At 44.6% G+C, this 20,149-nt stretch overlaps 1 protein-coding gene across 2 annotated transcripts in view; it reads right to left on the bottom strand.

The window, feature by feature from the left end:
- Positions 1-913: 913 nt before the first annotated feature.
- Positions 914-20,149, bottom strand: part of LOC126198532 (serine-rich adhesin for platelets-like) — a 71,487-nt gene continuing 52,251 nt past the window's right edge. Inside the window, exons 2-4 of one of the 2 annotated variants that reach the window (XM_049934929.1) lie at positions 18,006-18,228; positions 10,944-12,189; positions 914-2,607 (exon numbers count right to left, since the gene is read on the bottom strand). In XM_049934929.1, the coding sequence (XP_049790886.1) occupies positions 11,113-12,189; positions 18,006-18,197 (1,269 nt within the window). In that variant the 5' untranslated portion in view covers positions 18,198-18,228 and the 3' untranslated portion in view covers positions 914-2,607; positions 10,944-11,112. The remainder of the gene's footprint in view (positions 2,608-10,943; positions 12,190-18,005; positions 18,229-20,149) is intronic. The other variant, XM_049934928.1, reaches the window with a different exon arrangement.

Here is a 20,149-nt window from a genome sequence, read left to right as displayed (position 1 = left end):
ACTCTGCGGCATGTCCTTTCAACCTGCAGCAGCACCTGTTTACCTAATGCATGTACCATACTATTACAGTTTCATGGTTCACACTCTTCACCCAACATAGAAACATTCTAGTAACATTAATATTTATACACAGAAAGGGTAAGTGTGATGCAGAGAGTTCCATCCTTCATGCTGAATTGGTCAGCCTCATTAATACTTTCATGTTTTTGATATTTGTGTGTTTCAAATCAATGTGTGTTCTATTTTTGTATTTAAATGTCAAGTTACGTCTATGATTTATTGAATAAATCAATTGTCATGATTAACATTTCATATAAATTAGTTTCCTTGGTCACTTAACAGATTTTTGTCTTTTCTGTGGGGTATTATATGTTATTTCTCACTCACTCTTTCCCTCCCTCCCTCCCCCACCCCTCCATCTCTCATCCTGTCCAATAGACAGTGCCAAAGGTTACCCCAAAGTCTTGACACCACAAACATGCCTTATTAATCCACATGAAGGTTGAACCCTCCGAAATATGTTGCAGAAATAAATGTGACTTACCTGTAAACTTCTTTCATTCTGTATCAGTGTCATGGTAAAGCCTAACAAAAATGCTTGGACATAGATAATTGGGCTTCTGTTATTTTTAGCAACTGACATAAAATTCACTAATAGATGAGACTTGTTGCCCCAAGTCTTACAAAAAATAAAATTACAGAGGCATCATGTGTGTGGTTGTACACACACGCAAGCACACAGTTTCTCTGAGTCTGGCTTCTTGTTCTGTTATTCACAGGAGATACTCACTACTTCTGTAAACAGCAGCTCTTGTAATATCTGCTTATTCAGTAACTGTAACAATGATTCAGCACTGTCTGAAATATAGAGGGTTGATGTGAGAAATTAACTGAAACAACCATTTGTAACACCTGATTTATTTAGCTGCAATCCAAGTATATACAGAAGCAGAAAACTTCATACCAAAAGAGGAACATGTATTTTTCTGCAAAAAGTCTATACAGCTGTATAATGATCTCTGTCCAACTTCCATTAACATGTATTTATGTATTTACAATGGGCGTAATGTGTGTGGTTTTGTATAGAAAAAGCAAAATAAAGAAATATGTAGCTGCAATGGCAATAGCCATGCATTAAAAGTAGAACTTAGCAGATTCTTAATTCAGGAACAATAATTATTATGCTCTGTAATCAGTCTCAAAAGTTAACGACTTACTAAAAATTGATGTGATCATGTACCACCTGCTCCTCTCAGAGACTCATACAACACAGATTCACATTAAATACAATCATAAAAACCAAACATTTACTCCTGATGACTTATACATTGACCACATCTTTTTACACTGACAATTTCAGTCATGTTTAACAATGTAGCTTCCAGGTTCAAAGCTATGACTATGTATAGATTCCTTTAAAATGGTTTTGCTTATTGTAAATCTTTTGACACAGTAACATTGCTGTATAAAGGCCAGAATAGATGACAGACAGTACAAGCAACACAGCTAAGATGCTGCTACAGAAATGTGAATAATTTTCCCTGTTATTGGACATGTTAGCCATTGTTACCTGTTACCATGTGGAAGCAACTAAGCTGCTAGCTGAAGGGAAAAATATCAGAAATTAAATATTGAACATGTTTCCTCTCAGACAATATTTTCTGGCAGAGCAGTAAATCATTCTACAAAATACAGAAATTACCCTCAAAGATGGTTTGTGAAGGCTATATATTCAATATGAAAATTTCCATAATAGCTTCTAAAACTATTTTCTTTCATTGAAAGATTGTACATAAAACGTTAGACAACAATCCATGACACGCAAATATGCTTCTGTGAATTACGAAAATAATGTTATTCATTATGTATGACTTGACATCGAGGGATTGCTATACATATCCGTTCAGTAAAAAATGAAAGCAATACAATAGTATACAGCTCTTCATGAATTCGTACAACATCCACGTATTTGTTGAGCACTATGTACAATTAATGCAAATAGCATTTCACATTGTCTTCTCTCTCGATGTGGAAGTATTTACAAGAGCTCGGTAGCAGCCGAGAGTTTCGAAACTCAAACTCGTTTCGCGGGCGAAAAAATCTATCAGTCTTTCTGTTCTCAATTGTCTTATTTACAGCCTCAATCACACACTGCAACCACTTTAGCCAAACGTTCTCTCGCATACCACTGCTCTCAAGACGATACAGTAATCGACTGCTTAAAAAAATAAAAAAGCGATCCGGTCACAGAACGAATCACGCTGACAACGGCACAACGAAAGCGAATAAATATGACACTGTAAACAGGACAGCAACAACGTGGTTTCGTATATTATCTCGTCACTTCTCACAGCTCACTCGCGCCAACACTGCAACTTTCTCGTGGTTGTTCCACGATGCTATCACTGCGAATTTCCGTTAGCGGATGGCGCATTTGACGACGTCCCAACTGCAGTGTGGTCTGCGGCTACTCTGGTCGGCTGGCTTGGCAGCTGGTGGACTATGGTTGGCAGTCCTGCGGTGTGGGACTCTGCAGCAGACTGGCCATCGGACGTCTGCAACGGCGGCTCGCTCGTAGTGTCGCCAGAATGCTGCTCAGGCGGTCCTCTGGAATAAAAAGGAACATGCAGTGGTAAGTGTTAGCCCACAAGGAACCCAAGTAGAACAGATATGGCAGCAAAGGAAAAAAAAAAAAAAAAGCACAGAGTTATAGTGTGTGGATGCAGTTCCTATGCTGAAGGTAAAGAAAAATGACATACAACAGTCTGACGTTAATGTATCAAACAAGAGGGAAGATTTAAGGGAAACAGACACAGGCACACAAAGGAAAGTTGGATGAACAGGAGGAAAACAGAACGAGGCAGCAATCTACAGCGTCCGTGGAGGAAAACGAAGTACAAGATAAGGGAAAGAGTAGAATACTGAAAAGAGAAATTTTTTGGAAGCAATTAATCACCAAAAACAGAAAATGGAAGGTGGTGATATGAAAACACCCAAACACAGGAAGTACGTAGTCTTTCAAGAATGCCACGTATGGAGCCTCAAATACGTTAGCTTTAAATGGAAAGTTCATATGAGTAAATATGAATGCATCGGCAACGAAAATAGAAGAAACCTGAGGGTAACGGACAAATGCAAATGTGCAATGGACGCCATGACGCCAAGTAGTTAAGATTACGCTCAAATTTCCCAATAGTGTTTACATGGGTCCCGTATCAGTAACACTAATCTTATAGCAACACCATCTACAGTATTGTGTCACATGGAGAATACTGTTTCTATATTAGTTTCTGATCACTGAGGAGGGCTGAGCAATTTGTTACAATTATCTTCTAAGAAATTTCAAGTCATTTATTTTATCTTTAGTTTCGTGATCAGTATTTTCAGATTACGACACGTAATTCGGAATGAAGTGAATCAAATAAAACAAAAATGGTTCAAATGGCTCTAAGCACTATGCGACTTAACTTCTGAGGTCATCAGTCGCCTAGAACTTAGAACTAATTAAACCTAACTAACCGAAGGACATCACACACATCCATGCCCGAGGCAGGATTCGAACCTGCGACGGTAGCGGTCGCTCGGTTCCAGACTGTAGCGCCTAGAACCGCACGGCCACTCCGGCCGGCTCAAATAAAACCAAAACTACACGAACAGACTACTATGATAGGAGCCCTATGCCTTATTTGGGCGAAGTGAAGTAGGAAGGAATCAGTAGTTGTCTTCTTTAAAGAGCTTTAAGTGATACTACACTAAGTAAAATACGAATTGAAATGACTACATCTTAAGCCAGCATTCCGATGTAAGTTCACTTCTCTATACTACTATGTCGATAGGCAACGGAAGTGATGATGGAGCTGGACGCATCAGTTTTGCGTCGATCTGGTTGAGATTCGACAACAGCTAATAAACCTTTCTGAAGTGTCGTAAAATCCTTCGAATGAACGTGTGACCTTTTAGGTGACTTCAGCGAATACATAAACTTTAGTTTCAGAGCTCCTACACCACCGAAAAGTAGAACTACAGCACCTGAAGACGAGTGTTCATCATTTACATTGCGCGCAAAAAGAAATGGCGGGGTGGATCCTGGGTATCAAACTCAGGGACGAGGTTAACGAAAGAGGAATGCCGATAAAAGACACGGTGAAAATAGTTACGGAGCTGAATGCCCATGGTGTGGACCGTAGTGCTGTACGATCCAACAGGTCGAGCAAGGAGGTGGTTCATTTGACACACGAAAGAGGCACTGGAAGACACCAGAAGAGCTTTCTCTGTGAGAAATTTTGGAACGTTGCTGACGCGATAGTACAAATGTGACGTGGAAGAATTTGGAAGATGCCGCCATCAGCTGTCGATAAATAATGCTCTAAGAACAAAAACGTAGGTGAACAGAGAATCAGGACTGTTTGCCGGTGATCAGATCGCTTGGGACACTGACTTCCTCATGTAAGATGACGGCCAGCTGGTGCCATAATTCTGGGACGAGGAACGCGATTCCGGCGCGAAGTGCGATATCTGCGCGTTGACTGAGAATGTTGTGTAATTGGCACGCGTCGGCTACGGTCGCTCCGGCGTGTTCTGCTGCTGAGGGGTCGGGGTTATCTCTGCGCCAATTCTGCCATGCGCCGCTCAGGTCCCCAACATGCCGAACTCCGGACAATCGCTCCAACTTTATGACCCTTTTCGACCGCCGCAGCCAAGTCAATGCTCTAGGAAAAGCTGATCTGCCTCTCCGATTATTTTTCACACACGCAACCGGACCACTGTAGGCAGTGGCAAGAAGAACTGTTAGGTTACTTTGCTTCACCACTGAATAGTACGGTCACTGAAGTGTAGCTGGGTTGCTCAGGTGGCTAAATAACACGACGGGCGTTCAATAAGTAAAGCAACACATTTTTTTCTCGACCAATTTCGGTCGAAAAAAATTGCGAATTTGTTCTGGGACGTCGTGGAATATTCCCGTTTCAGCCCTTATGGTTTCATGAAGTTTGAATTGGGGGTGGTGCTATACGTTGCCTTCAAAATAGCGTCTGCAATGGAAGTCCGTTCCAAGCAGAGGTGTTTTTTGGCGGTAAACGAAAGCATCGCAGATATTCATAGGCGCTTGCAGAACGTCCAAGGGGACCTGGCAGTGAACAAAAGCAAGGTGAGTCGACGGGCAAGGTGTCTGTCGTCATCGCAACAAGGTCGTGCAATCCTGCTGTGAATCCTGCAGCGCTGTAACGTGCCGACATTCATTAGAGAAGATCGACGGATCACAAACACCTCGTTGCCCAAACGGACACCTGTGCTGGCAGTGCTCCCACACAGGTCCGCCAATTGCGGTACTAGAAGACTTGTGCCCGCAGGGTTCCTCGGCGCCTAACAGAAGAGCGTGAAGGCCAACGAAGGACCACCCGAATGAATGATGGGCAGGTTATTGATGCAGAAAGACGTTGGCACCGACGTCGATCAGTCGAGTGGTTCCATTTCGGCATATCGGCCCTCCTTTTAAGATTGCGTATTGAACGGAGATTACGTTGAAAAATAGGGCTTTGTAGCCCGAAGAGTGGGGAATAATACGATGTATTTTAATCCTGAATAAAACCTAGTTGCTTTCAGAAAGAAAGCTAATTAATAATGAAGGTTCTGGCTTGAATTCACATTGGTCAGACGTTTATGTCTGTCAGTATGTGGAGCAAGAATGAACTCGCAAATTGCGATTATGGTTTAGCGTCTGCTGCAGAATATTGCAGAGCAAATTAACGTATCTGCAGAGCCGGGACTAACCCGGATTTCTCGCTTGTTGCGAGCGGTCAGTGTAGTCACTTCGGCTATCCGTGCACGATTCCAGGACGGCCCAGATCTCAATTTGTCTTGGTGTGCCTACATTCCCTAGATCGCGCACCATACTGCCGCAGTTCTCGCACAGGTTGGCACACTTTTTCACATCTTATTGCTGTGTAACGGCATGAAATACTATAAGCACGTGCAAAAGAGCATCGTTTCGGACTATAAAGGCTGATTCTTATTAACGTCTAAAAATCACTTAAGCGACGTAGTTGTGATTGGAAATGTCAGGAAACATCCCAGACAGTTTGATCCTGAAAGTATACTTCAAATTCAGCACATGTTGCCACTTAGGTCTACTGCAGGTTGGCGAAATTTCAAGTATGCCATGTCCAGTTTTTTTTTCTTTTTTTTACCACTCCTCCGACCTTAGCTGCACCCTCCACGCACTGCAGGTTAAACGTCCGATTGGCTATAGGTGCACTGTGACAAATTCCTGACTAGTCAGACAGAACTACACGCATCCTGTCACCTACTCCCCTATATCTGTGTTTTACCCACTGATGCTTTGTGTGTCGTAAATAATAGGGTTTTACGTGGTAACCGTCTATAAATCTCAATTTTTATACAGCCCTTTTGCAATATTCGCTCAGGAACTGGACGAGATGGACTTGAATTCACCGACAGCAAGGATTTATTGGATTTGTTGATGACAAGATATGATAACCATCTTCAGCCCCTTCTGGTTGCTACCTCTTTACAAGCACTGTTTGTATCAACAAATCGGGAGGCTTCATTCACAGTGTCGCCATGTGCACGCCCAAAGACGACAGTTTCTGCGATTGTAATGTCTCCAGGGCGATTCAGCACACTGTGCTGATCCCGTGTAGTCTACTAATACTTACACACATACACCATTCCACTGCCATTGTAGTCAGGGGTACAGCGACCCACGTTCTTTTTAGTCCGCAGCTCGTGGTCGTGCGGTAGCATTCACGCTTCCCACGCCCGGGTTCCCGGGTTAGATTCCCGGCGGGGTCAGGGATTTTCTCTCCCTCGTGATGACTGGGTGTTGTGTGCTGAGGTTAGTTAGGTTTAAGTAGTTCTAAGTTCTAGGGGACTGATGACCATAGATGTTAAGTCCCATAGTGCTCCGAGCCATTTGAAACATTATTGTTCGTTTTAATTTGTTTGTTGAGCGTACTATCTTCAAGGACAACGGTACATTTAAGGTCGAAGTGTAAATCGTAATCTCAGTGTTGCTTCGACCCAAGCAGGTGTCATGAACTGCTCAAAAATACTGCTAGTATTTGTTTATAATCCATCTCGTATCTCAAGACAAGTTTTAAATTTACAAATTGTGGTGCAGTTGCTAAACCTACGACATTTCATTATTAGCGTTCTTGTTGATTTTTCCCCAACTGAAGACTATTGTGTGTTAAGCCGATCCTCAAATGATAGGGCAGTGCGGGCATATCGTAGAACTTCGGTGAAGATTGCAAGGTAGGAGGAGAGGTGCCGGGGGAAAGTAACGCTGTGCGGGCGAGTCGTTGAGTCGTGCTTAGGTAACTCAGTCGAGATAACCCTTGCCCGCAAGAGGTAAAGATCGCGAGTTCGAGTTTCTCTCTAGCACACAATTTAAATCTGCCAGGAAGTTTCAGTATTCAAAATCCTTTAAGCTTGCTACCAAAACGATTCTGTAGTTCAGTGTGCACATCGAAACCCCGGTATACGTTCTCAACTGTAAGTTTCGCAAGACTTGTCATATTAGGTTCACAGGGCTACTATTTCTGGACGATGCGGCATAAGGAAATCTGAGATGATAGGTACGATGGAGGGAAGCGTCGCTTTCGTTTGACCTGACCTACTTCCTCGAGCGCTAAGTGGGGCAGAAAACAAATATCTTAAACGACCAAATCAAAAGCGCGAGAAGCAACTTGAGAACATCTGCGGAACTTCGGACAGAATGGACTAGTTCTCTTTCAGACTATGACAGATTTCTGATTCAAGAAGCAAGAGCAGCACGTTTACTGCCTTCTTCATTACTGTGAACTGGTAAGGCAGACACGATTTACCTCTCGTCGACGACTGTTTCGGAGAGAACATAAACTCAAACTGTGTAAGAATGAGGAAGGAAAGCGGCCACATTCAGTTTAAAGGTCCATTTACTTCGTGTTTGTTTCTCCAGAAGAGAATTCTATCAAAAAACTACTTTTCTTGGATTGAAAAAATGACCAGTTTTATTTACCAGGAGTTATTCACTCCTATATCCATGTTGAAACTGAGGTTTTCGTAACTGAAGCAGATGTGCAGGCGCCTTTACGGGAGGTGTAGAAACACGTCAGTTATACTAAATATATGGTCTAAAGTGTGGAACTGTACAGAACAAAAGTTCTATGCAAAATAAAATAATTATTAATAGTAAAAAATGGTTCAAATGGCTCTGAGCACTATGGGACTCAACTGCTGAGGTCATTAGTCCCCTAGAACTTAGAACTAGTTAAACCTAACTAACCTAAGGACATCACAAACATCCATGCCCGAGGCAGGATTCGAACCTGCGACCGTAGCGGTCTTGCGGTTCCAGACTGCAGCGCCTTTAACCGCACGGCCACTTCGGCCGGCTATTAATAGTAACTAAAATCGCTACCCGTAGATATTAAAGAGCAGACTATCATATACAGGATGACATTAAGAACTTAATATACACTTTATGAAAGAAGGAAATGGTGTATGATCACAGGCTCCCACAGCAATAAACATCTACGGGAAATGAAACTAGCAAGACCTGCCAGTAAACATTTCTGTTTTAGCCAGAACTTTTAGACAAGGGTAACATGGTGAACAACTTAATTGTTTATTCACAGAATATTTTTAAATAAATTACTTTTTAATCACGAATTATTGTAAAAATCGGGTGTTATTAAAATGTCAGTTATTTTTTGGAGACGACTGTCAAACAAACAAGAACTGTTTTGACTGACAGCTGTAACACATTGAGATAGTCTGCTCTTTAGGTAGTAACACGATTACTTTCTGCCATAAAAGTTAATACTGAGACTTGGTTACCGAGGAATAGTTATCGTTTTGTTACTGGGAAACGTGCTACGAAGGAAAGATGTCCAGTATCAGAATCTAAAACACAACTGAGGACAACAGGATGGCCACCCACAACAAAATGGTTCCTACCCACGTACTCTTACGTCCCAAATGACTGTTTTATAAAGACTAAGATACAATGCAGTTTAGTAACGAAGTTACTGTTACTCAGCACCCTTGTTTATTCGACTATTTTCCATTCAAAAATGGATGAATGACAAATTTAAAAAATAATTTAAGTTTTAATATTGCAGTTTGCATTATGAGAAGTGTTTGAATGTAAAATTTTCTGCTGTGCTGATACACGATGAAATAAACGGCACAGTTTGTTTTCGTATAATACTGAAGGAATTTTATTTTCTATTCTGTAAGCACTATACGCGTGATGAGAAAGTAACTTCCTTGTTCTGTACTGCATCACACCAATTTATTGGTAAATATTGTTTTTCTATGCTATCAACTGGCGCTAAAATAGAGGTGCAGGCATTTAGTAGAGTGTAAATGCTAGTTCGTACTGGGACCGTAATTTATTTCGGTGGAGAGTGATTCAGTTACTCAAAGAGTTCAGACAAAATCACTACTGGCAGCCACAGGCTATAGTAGAACTGTCTACCTCTCCCCCCTCCCCCTCCCCCGTTCCCCATTCTGTACCCAACACGAGCTATTAGGCACCAGACAGGTGAGAATGACATCTGCTTAGTCTTCGCTGTCCCTTACCAATGAACTGTTTCTTGTGGATTCGTAACGTGGTTACCAGTGCTTATAACACCGATAGATTTGTTGTCGATTACATGGAACAGTGCTTATAAGATGTAAGAAGTGTACGCCTCCCCTATGCCAGAATCCAGCAGCAAGCAAGTGTCTTTCTCTCAGGTTTGTTTGTGCAGCTAGGACTTCAAGTTGACAACAGATTTTACTGTCATTTTTCTAAAAGGAAATTTAGGCAAGGAACCGACAATCTCCGTGCGGAGAACCATTCTTCATACTCACTGCGGGTTTATTAAGCAGCACAGCGGAGGCTTCACAACATCTCTCTTCGAGCAGTCTTTTCAATACCTTTATCCAAATCTTTTAGTTTTAAGTTTCTTACGAGATTGATTGCTTGTTATTAATTATGAAATGTATTTGCAAACTGCAAATACGATTGGAAAACTGCCATACGGTTTACTAGTAACATAAGAAAATGTGCCGGACCGAGACTAACCCGGATTTCCCATTTTACGCCAGCGGGTGCGTTTGCCTTAACTGCTGCCTCAGCCATACGAACACGCTTCCAGGACGGACCCAAATTTCCAAATGTTTGTGTGTCTACGTCCCATAGTGCTCGCATACGAATCATGACTCCCACACAGTGAGCGACTTCGTTTTACTCGTCAGATTGCCCTGTCTTGGCATGAGATAAAGTAGGACAGTGTGTGTATTTTTTCAGAGCATGCCTTTCTAAAGGAACATTGTATCAAACTACATAGACACTGCGAAATACAGACACTCGTCTACTGTATTTATTGTTTGTCTTGGTTCTCGAGACGAGCTTACAGTAAACACACTGCAGTGGGATATACTGACCCTACCGGTATATCTACTTGTCATTTGACTCCTAAGTTGCTGCACAGAACACACGCATCGAAATCCAATATGCGTCAAATATGCGCCATATCAACAATTGTAATTACTCTCATGAGGTCACATTCGTTGACATCGCCAAGTTACTCCAAAACTGAACCTTCCAACCTGAACTCATCCTCACGCTACGCTACAGTGTCTGTAATCGCAACCTTAATTCCAAGAAATACAGCAGCAAATCAATATTCCCTGTTTTCTATTTTCGCCCTCGTATACGTCACGAACTTCGCCGACGTCCAGTATCAGTAGAGTCGACCTATCGCTAGTTGAGAATTTATGGGAAACTACAATGAGTCCACTACAACGTGTTTTTCTTTGGAGCACTCTTCACAGAAATAGATTACAGGCCAGTTTGTACCAACCTTATTCGAAAGGCAACTAAAGGACTTCTCTAGACAGAATGTAAAGAGAGTGAACCCAGAACACCAATCCACCACAGAACAGCTTCCTACCTTTCAGTCGTCTCGCAGACGACACCATCCAGTTGTCCAAGCAACGCTTCCCAGTACATCAATCAGTTTTGCGACGGGTGAAGCGACAGCAGTTTTAGCCCGAGTCCCAACGAGAGCGCACAACGTGAGCTGGTCTCCGGTCTTCTGACGATCGAGCGCGGCTGTCGCTTCACCAGTAAGGCCCTTCGGTAACCAGGTGGTTCCAGCTGGCAAACTCTGACCACGAGTCGAGCTTAGCGTGAAGGGCGTCTCTGAACTTACCGGCGCCCTGGGCAGGCCCAGGCCCGGCGCCGGCGGGGACCGACGCTACCGCCACCGCCGCGGGGGCGGCTGCGGGGGCGGGCGTCGCGACGACGGGCGCCCGCCGCACCAGCGCGTAGTTGGCTCCGCCGTTGCTGTCCCAGTACTCGCGGCCGCCGCAGCGGAAACACACGCAGAACTCCACTCGCCGCGAAGGCTCCTGTAGTCGAGCTGGCTCGGCGGTGGTGGTGGTTGCTGTTGTTGTTGTTGTTGTTGTTGTTGCTTTAGTGTCACTAGCGCTGGAAGAACAGGGTGTCATGGGCGCAGGGGAAGAAGATGGTGCAGAGGAAGAAGCGTCAGAGGCAGGGGAAGAAGAGGATGCGGAGCAACAAGTGGTGGAGCCAGGAGAGGAAGATGATGCGGAGGAAGAATCGGACGATGAAGCTGGCGTCGCAGAGGCGGGAGACGAGGTGGACGACGGAGAGGAGGAGGAGGAGGAGGAGGAGGAAGATGTAGCGGGGGATTCGTCTCGCGGATTCGCAGGTGGGAGAGAGACGCGGAAGGAGAAGGTGTCGTAGAGCACGTAGGCTGAGGAGCACGCCACCTGGTTCTCCACGTAGGAGCACCGCTCGTCCGTGTACGTCTTCCAGCCGTCCGCCGTCCAGCGCAGCTGCACCTCCTTGTGGAAGTCGAGGTTGCGCACCTTGACTGTGCCCGTGAAGACGCCCTCGGCGTCGCGCACTATCACATTCTCCAAGGAGACGTTGCCAGAGTCGAGCCGCTCGCGGAACTGCAGGTAGTCGGAGGCGGGCTGCGCGAACTCCGGCACCCAGCGCTCGGGTTCGGAGGCGGTGACGGCGGCGGGCGAAGAAGCGGCGCTCGGGACGGAGGCGGCCTCGTTGGCGGCGGCTGCGACGGCGGCGGGCTCCAGGTCGCGCATCACCTGCGCGAGGAACTGCAAGCTCCACGTGGGCGGCGCATTTGACGGTTCGCGCATCACTCGCACCTGCACAGCCAGAGGCACCGCAGCGTTAGTCAGCGCCGCGCTGGGTTCCGCCGAACTTTTCATTCAGTTGGACAGGAGAGCGTGAAGAGGAAGGTGCAGGCCTTACAATACGTCCTTAAATTACTTGAGCTCAAAACGGGCGCTGGGGGAGGGAGGGAGAGGGGGGCGGAGGAGGAGAGGAGGGCGTGTGTGAGGGGTCCGTCAAAATCTCACCAAATCTCATAAAGAACCTCGGGCATGAAGATATCACGTCTATTTTTTATAATGGGTAACATTTTGTTTTATAAATGTAGTCCCCGAGCACAGGTAATATTACAGTGAAACTTTACTGGCAAATTAAAACTGTGTGCCGGACCGAGACTCGAACTCGGGACCTTTGCCTGTCGCGGGCAAGTGCTCTAGGAAAGTTTCAGACCAGAGCACACTCCGCTGCAGAGTGAAAATCTTATTCTGGAAATATTACAGTGCCCACCTATCTATAAGTCCGAACTGAACTGACCGCTTTACAGGTGTGCATGCCAGGGATTCCAACTCTAAACAAGTGCCGCGTAACTATCAGATTTCATCCAGGAATTTCCCCGCCAAGCCAGTCTAAATCGCTGCGTGCCAGTCGTGATATTCTGCATGGAACATAAAGCGGATGTTATTCTGTTCAATATGAATTGGTATCAAAATTTTCACGATATGTATGTAAAGCGACATGCCGGATAAACACACGTGCGAGCAAGAAGTTAATCGTTTGTGGAAGGAAGGTAAGCTGAGGTTCACCCACAAGAGTTTTCTTAGTGGTTATATAAATCAAGGGACTGGAAAGCGACATAATCTTAAGACTCGAAGGAACGTAGGAACAATGTTTTCTCATCTGCGAAGTAAGTGAAAGCTGAACAATATTCAGTGCATTATATAATGTTGTTGTGGTCTTCAGTCCTGAGACTGGTTTGATGCAGCTCTCCATGCACCTACATCCTTCTGAATCTGCTTAGTGTATTCCTCTCTGTCTCCCTCTACGATTTTTACCCTCCACGCTGCCCTCCAATACTAAATTGGTGATCCCTAGAAGCCTCAGAACATGTCCTACCTATAATACGCCAATTTTTTAGGGATCGGTCAAAACGGTCAATAGCACGTTCGTGATGCGTTTTGATCCGCCCGTCCATCCAGATAGTATACACTGCGCAGTACCCCTTCTCTGTGGTATTGATGTTTGAATTCAACTTCAAAGTCTCGCGACAGAATAAAGCCGCATTTTGTACTTTACACCCTGTGACTAGTGTAGCTGATAGTTTCTTATTCTCATTTGTAACTTAAATTAAAAACTGCTGTGGACAATTTAACGACTTTTCTTAGTATTATACATGCAATAATACGGTTAATTTCTCCGATGTGCCCGATATTAATACAAGTTACAGAACTACAGTTCAGGCAATACCTTTATTGCATTGCGAGTCACCCACCCCTTCCACAGGAGTATTTTAGACAAAATTAGTGTATTTTATGCTTTTGTTATACGAGTACAGATACTGAAACAATATCAAGGTAAGCATTATATATTAGGAAACTAATTTCTGAGAAAACTCAGTATGAGTCATATTGACGTTCTGACGTCTCTGATCTAAAACTGCATGAAGATTTGCGGTCCATCGTATTTTATGAGAGAGATAAAATGCGACGCACAATTTGATATAGTGCCACAGAGCTTTACAGACACTCCGTATGTGCCCCTCACTGATTCACTGATATCAAGCCAATGTGTCGATAGACTCAAATACTCTCAGATATAAAAACTCCTTTCTGCTTTAAAGCGATGTTGCTCCTTAGCTTCGGTTTATGGATTCACGGACTTGCGCTCGAAAGGTAAGTTCTAAAATTTTCCGCTCGAAAGGTAAGTTCTAAAATTTTTCCGTGTTTACAAAACTATAATTATCAAATAAAATTTTGCTCCCTTTCATACAGGTTTCGGCACAAGAAAACGCTGTACAGAATTTCATCATTGTAGTCAACCTGTACTGGAAATACAGCTATTGAGATAAATTGAACAGTTCTTCAAAAGTCGCCTGTGGAGTGATTTCGTGGCTAGTCAGCTCACCGAGATGTTACTCTGAACATAACTGTGTTGTGCGCTCTGTGTCATCTATGGTCTAAGGGGCAGACTGGTGAAAATGCGTTCCTCTACTACAGCAGTTCTGATATCGGCTTTTCCAATTCTCTCAAGGGACAAATTACGTAATGAATTCCTTATTATGTGTATTAAAACAATTATCTGTGATTGTCATTTATTGTTTTCCATGGTGCGTTTGGAAAACTTACACCCCCCTTTCCCACACATCTCAGGTGACTCTTTGGATTCCATCAGAATTTTGATGCACGTGATTGTCTGCCTTATCCTTCATGACGCTTCAAATTAGTTCTTACATGTTACCGTAATATTGCACTGAAACATTTGTATCAGTGGATAGAGCCCCATCACGGAGCAGATACATTCCAGATTCCACACAGGTGTAGAAACATGGTGCCTTGTATTTCAAGCGCACTTTGTAAAATGGTCGGTGCTTGACTTGTCATATCAAAGACCCTCAACTTTCCAGGTAGTTTGCAACACAGTTCCAGAACGTATAGATTCACTAATACTATGAAATGACAACCTTTAGCTGCTTACAGGCGTTGACATACGTCAACGGGGACAGATTAAATGTGTGCCCCTACCGGGACTCGAACCCGGGATCTCCTGCTTACATGGCAGATGCTCTGGCTGGCGAGCTATATATATATATATATATCAAGGCTGCATAATGCTAAGTCGCGACAATGTCTTTCCATGCACAGGGCGTTGGGAGAAAGGGACACCTCGCTAGTAGTACCTCCAGCGGACGCAGCTGCTGTGTGTTAACGAGTTGGGCCAACTCCTCGCCGTGGCTGTGCAAGCGCCGTGGCGGTCCCAGCAAGGTCGCAGGCGAGCGGAGTGCTAAACTAGACGTGGAGGCGAGGTCGGCCGGCATTGGCTGCAGGGTCGACGGGGCTCTACGAAGCGCACGCTAATCGGCTAATCGCTGCGCCCCGAGTCCTAGTCCTCATACAGCCGAAGGAAATTAGCTCTAGTGGGCGCTCGGGATCTCTCCTTCAGCGCTTCCTCACCGAGGACGTTTCAGCCCACGAAATGTCACCGTGGGCGTGGGGCAGATTACTGAGCACTGCCGTAGGCATTAAATCATATTGCGTGCCAGCTGCAGCACGCTCTATAACATTAAAAATCTTTACAATCTAAGGATCAACAGCAAATGGAACACCATAATACTGTAGTTTGGAAAACATTTACTGAGAGTACAATCAAATACCGTACACCGAATCTGTATCTTCCCTGTGTGGAATGTATGTTCACTGTGACGACTGTCAACTTCGTTATATAATAAACAACGGCAAAAAATATTTTGTCAGATTCTGTGTAATATTCCCCCTGATGGTACCAAACGCTGTAAACATGCGCTCAGTGATATCAGGTACTGCTGCTGTTTAGTTTACAAGGGACTTGACATGAACTCCAAAATAAAAGTCAAGATGGATGTTAGGGGAAAGCACAGGCCATGACACTCGGGATCCCCTTCCTATTGCAATTTGCCTGACGTTGTCTGTGAGATATGCCCTGGCTCGAAGGTCAAAGTGCGCTGGAGTACCATCATTCTGAAATCACGAACTAGTGTCAGTTGCTAGGCAACGTCCCCAGCAAGTTCTGCCAAAGCATTATCCAGGAAGTTCTAGTCTTCCGATGACGACCAGCAACGCCGTAGTAGCCAGTTCCAGCTCCTTTCAGAAGCCTTGGTACTTCCGACAGTTTACTGCTATATTAGAGGGACTGGATTGTTCCAAGGGATACACACTAGTACACTCATTCTAGCAGACTAGCTATCAGTATTGCTGCTCCTAGGAACCCTGCGGTCAAAAACATTAACTACTTGGTGTGCAAGACTGTAGGTCGTATTTCTGAACTGCAGCGCCTTAACAACAATCACCATTCAGTGGGTAAAGAGGCGCTATGATATCACTGGCAATGAAATCGTCTATATTCTTCCTAAGAGAGGTCTCCGCCATGGAACGAGGAAGTATCAACATGTTCCTTACACGGACCTTCTGAAACCCGGCAAATTGGATCCTTATAGGATGTGTCACTCATCATTTCACCTAATGGGATGTCATTACGCAACCGTAGTACTGAGCATCACTGCCGACTGTGGTTCTTCATTGGTGTGTACCACAGACAGTTTCTGGTCACCAAATTCCACCTTCTCTTTAACCGCAGATGGTTCTGACTTCGTCTCTATCGGCTGCAACTGATGGCTTCACCTCTATGCGATTGTGGCATGGAGATGTGCGCGCCGGCCGAGGTGGCTGAGCGGTTCTACGCGCTTCAGTCTGGAACCGCGAGACCGCTACGGTCGCAGGTTCGAATCCTGCCTCGGGCATGGATGTGTGTGATGTCCTTAGGTTAGTTAGGTTTAAATAGTTCTAAGTCTAGGGGACTGATGACCTCAGATGTTAAGTCCCTTAGTGCTCAGAGTCATTTCAACCATTTGAGACGTGCGTGCGTCTCTGATCTCCCAAAATCGAGAACTAATTTCAAGCGCATTTGGCACAGAAACAGTAGACCTGAAGAGTATCATCACTTTGGGGTTCATAACTTCTTTGCTCCAATAGGAGGAAAAATATGGGCAAAAAACTTTTTTCCAGACCCTGAGGTATATGATGAGCAGCATGACAGGTATGTGTGGGAACTGTCGGCCTGCCAAATCAACCTGTGTTTAAGGGCAGCCTACATGCCAGGGAGCAAGAAACTTTTTTCTGAGTCCAAACATGTAGGAAGCTCTGTAGGGTGTGTTTGTTGTGGAAGTAGTATTTGTCTGCTTTATTGAAGTGTATTGGAGAGACTACATACGCCGATCATGGCTGGTGAGACAGATGGATAGATGATGGGATGGAGGTGGAAGGATTAGGTGGAAAGAGGAAAGAAGTGGTAGACGAATTGGGGTCGGGGTGAAAGGATTCAATATATGTGTCAAATGCATATGCAAGCAAAGCTGCAGAGAAAAGCATTATACAGAAATGAAACTTTACTGGTTAAAAATGTCAGTATACAATTACTATGTTTCCAACTGTGTGTGTGTGTGTGTGTGTGTGTGTGTGTGTGTGTGTGTGTGTGTGTGTGTATGTATTTTTAAGGACAGGGAATTGCAGTTACACAAAGGCATGATTATAGTGTGTGTATGTGTGTGTGTGTGTGTGTGTGTGTGTGTGTGTGTATGTGTGTGTGTGTGTGTATGTGTGTGTGTGTGTGTGTGTATTTTTAAGGACAGGGAATTGCAGTTACACAAAGGCATGATTATAGTAAGTTGGTTCAAATGGATAGAGATTATTGTAGCTACACGAGATGAATAAGCTCGCTTGTGATAGCCTAGTGTGGACAGCGGCAGCTAACAAGTCTTTGGACCGAAGACTTTAACAGTAGTAGCAGTACTAGTAGTAGTAGTAGTAGTAGTAGTAGTAGTAGTAGTGGTAGTAGTAGTAGTACAGCGATAGAGAAATGGTTCAAATGGCTCTGAGCACTATGGGACTCAACTGCTGAGGTCATTAGTCCCCTAGAACTTAGAACTAGTTAAACCTAACTAACCTAAGGACATCACAAACATCCATGCCCGAGGCAGGATTCGAACCTGCGACCGTAGCGGTCTGGCGGTTCCAGACTGCAGCGCCTTTAACCGCACGGCCACTTCGGCCGGCCAGCGATAGAGGGAATGCAGTAGGTATACGAGTAAATTATCGTGGCGTACCTGTGTGAGCGAGTAGCCCTTGTCATCGGCGAAGACGACCTTCTTCTTGGCGGCTCTGGGCGGCGGAGAGGCGAGGCATGGCCTGGTGGGGGCGGTCTTGGGCGGCGGGGGCGGCGTGTAGCGGCTGCGGTAGAAGTAGTCCGGCGGGCTGTGCGACACCAGCACCTCGGGCATGGCGGCCAGCGAGCACATGGCGGCGGTGGAGCTGTCACTGCTTCCCGGGCTGCAACATGGCCACACATCGTTCACACTTAGCACCAAGCGCTGAGCTGCTCCACACCACTACCAAATACATTCCATCAAATTTCGGTTACACGATAAATCATTTAAGTTTAAAGGCTGTCTATTCAACACCTAGCAATCACAATTAAGAACACCTTAAACTGCAACGATCCCATAAAAAATACGGTAAGGACGAACCGAACACTAAGTTGTATTGGTAGAATACTCTGAAGGTGCCACAGTTCTACTAATTTGGCTATGTACATTACGCTCGTCCGCTCTTCTTTGGATTATTGTTGCGATGTATGGTATCCCAACCAGATTAGCTCGACGCACCGTGTGTACTCACATACGTGACGGTATCTCAGCGGTAATCGTGCTGCAGTAATAGATTAGAAGGCAATCGTTGTGGACGTAAGCAGAAGAAAGCAGGCAATGTGACTGCTATACAATGAAGCAGTGACTACACTTAACCGCTCTAATAGCAGAATGTTTTCTAAAATGTTTTTCACAGATTTTTATATCAAGCTGAAAGGGCTCTCGCCAGGGAGCAAAGCATTTTCTGTTCAGAGCTATTTGAAGTTTTCAATGTGCCTACGAGGTGTGGCTAGAAAAAACCGGACTAGTACTGGTGAAACAATAAAACGAATGCAATAAGGCTGAAAGTCGCGTGGCCTGTCACGTGACTCTCGCTCCGCCTACTGCTCGAGTTTCATCTGCCTCCTGCACTCAGTCTGCCCGTGGCGTCTGTTTTAAGTAGTTGACGTTTTGTCTGTGCGTCGGAAAATGTTGAGTGTACAGAAAGAACAGCGTGTTAACATCAAATTTTGTTTCAAACTAGGAAAATCTGCAAGTGAAACGTTTGTAATGTTACAACAAGTGTACGGCGATGATTGTTTATCGCGAACACAAGTGTTTGAGTGGTTTAAACGATTTAAAGATGGCCGCGAAGACACCAGTGATGACACTCGCACTGGCAGACCATTGTCAGCAAAAACTGATGCAAACATTGAAAAAATCGGTAATCTTGTTCGACACTTTCCTTGTCAACTCCTGTTAACTCAGACACTGCTCTGATTGTTAAACGGCGATCTTGTCGAACAAGTTTACCGATTTTTTCAATGTTTGCATCAGTTTTTGCTGACAATGGTCTGCCAGTGCGAGTGTCATCACTGGTGTCTTCGCGGCCATCTTTAAATCGTTTAAACCACTCAAACACTTGTGTTCGCGATAAACAATCATCGCCGTACACTTGTAACATTACAAACGTTTCACTTGCAGATTTTCCTAGTTTGAAACAAAATTTGATGTTAACACGCTGTTCTTTCTGTACACTCAACATTTTCCGACGCACAGACAAAACGTCAACTACTTAAAACAGACGCCACGGGCAGACTGAGTGCAGGAGGCAGATGAAACTCGAGCAGTAGGTGGAGCGAGAGTCACGTGACAGGCCACGCTACTTTCAGCCTTATTGCATTCGTTTTATTGTTTCACCAGTACTAGCCCGGTTTTTTTCTAGCTACACCTCGTATTCTAGCAAAGCGCAACCACGAGGATACAAACAATGATACATGCTTCCATAATTTTGCTATTGATCCTCCTCCGTAGAACAAACTGCTCGCAGAACGTTTTGCACACTTGAGACCATGATCATGTTGCTACCTGCGAGGTGTGCCCCATACTTCAGGGGATTTTTTCCTATCCTTCAATGATTAAGTTCCAATCGAAACCGGCTGTATCCACGGCAAAATGACTGCAGTTGCTGCTGGAGTTACGAACAGCTGTGCCTCCCCATTTCTGCCTCAGTCACTGCTATACAGATAGCTATGAAGCAAAAGTGGTTGGCGAAAACAACTCGGCTGTTCGAAACTTTGCGGTCATTCTGTATGTTACTCCATTTCTTCAAATTTACTACTAAA

Source organism: Schistocerca nitens, chromosome 8, assembly GCF_023898315.1.
Source record: "Schistocerca nitens isolate TAMUIC-IGC-003100 chromosome 8, iqSchNite1.1, whole genome shotgun sequence".
NCBI lineage: Eukaryota > Metazoa > Arthropoda > Insecta > Orthoptera > Acrididae > Schistocerca > Schistocerca nitens.
Note: the sequence above shows the minus strand (reverse complement) of the source record. Positions and strands in the feature narration are given on the sequence as shown.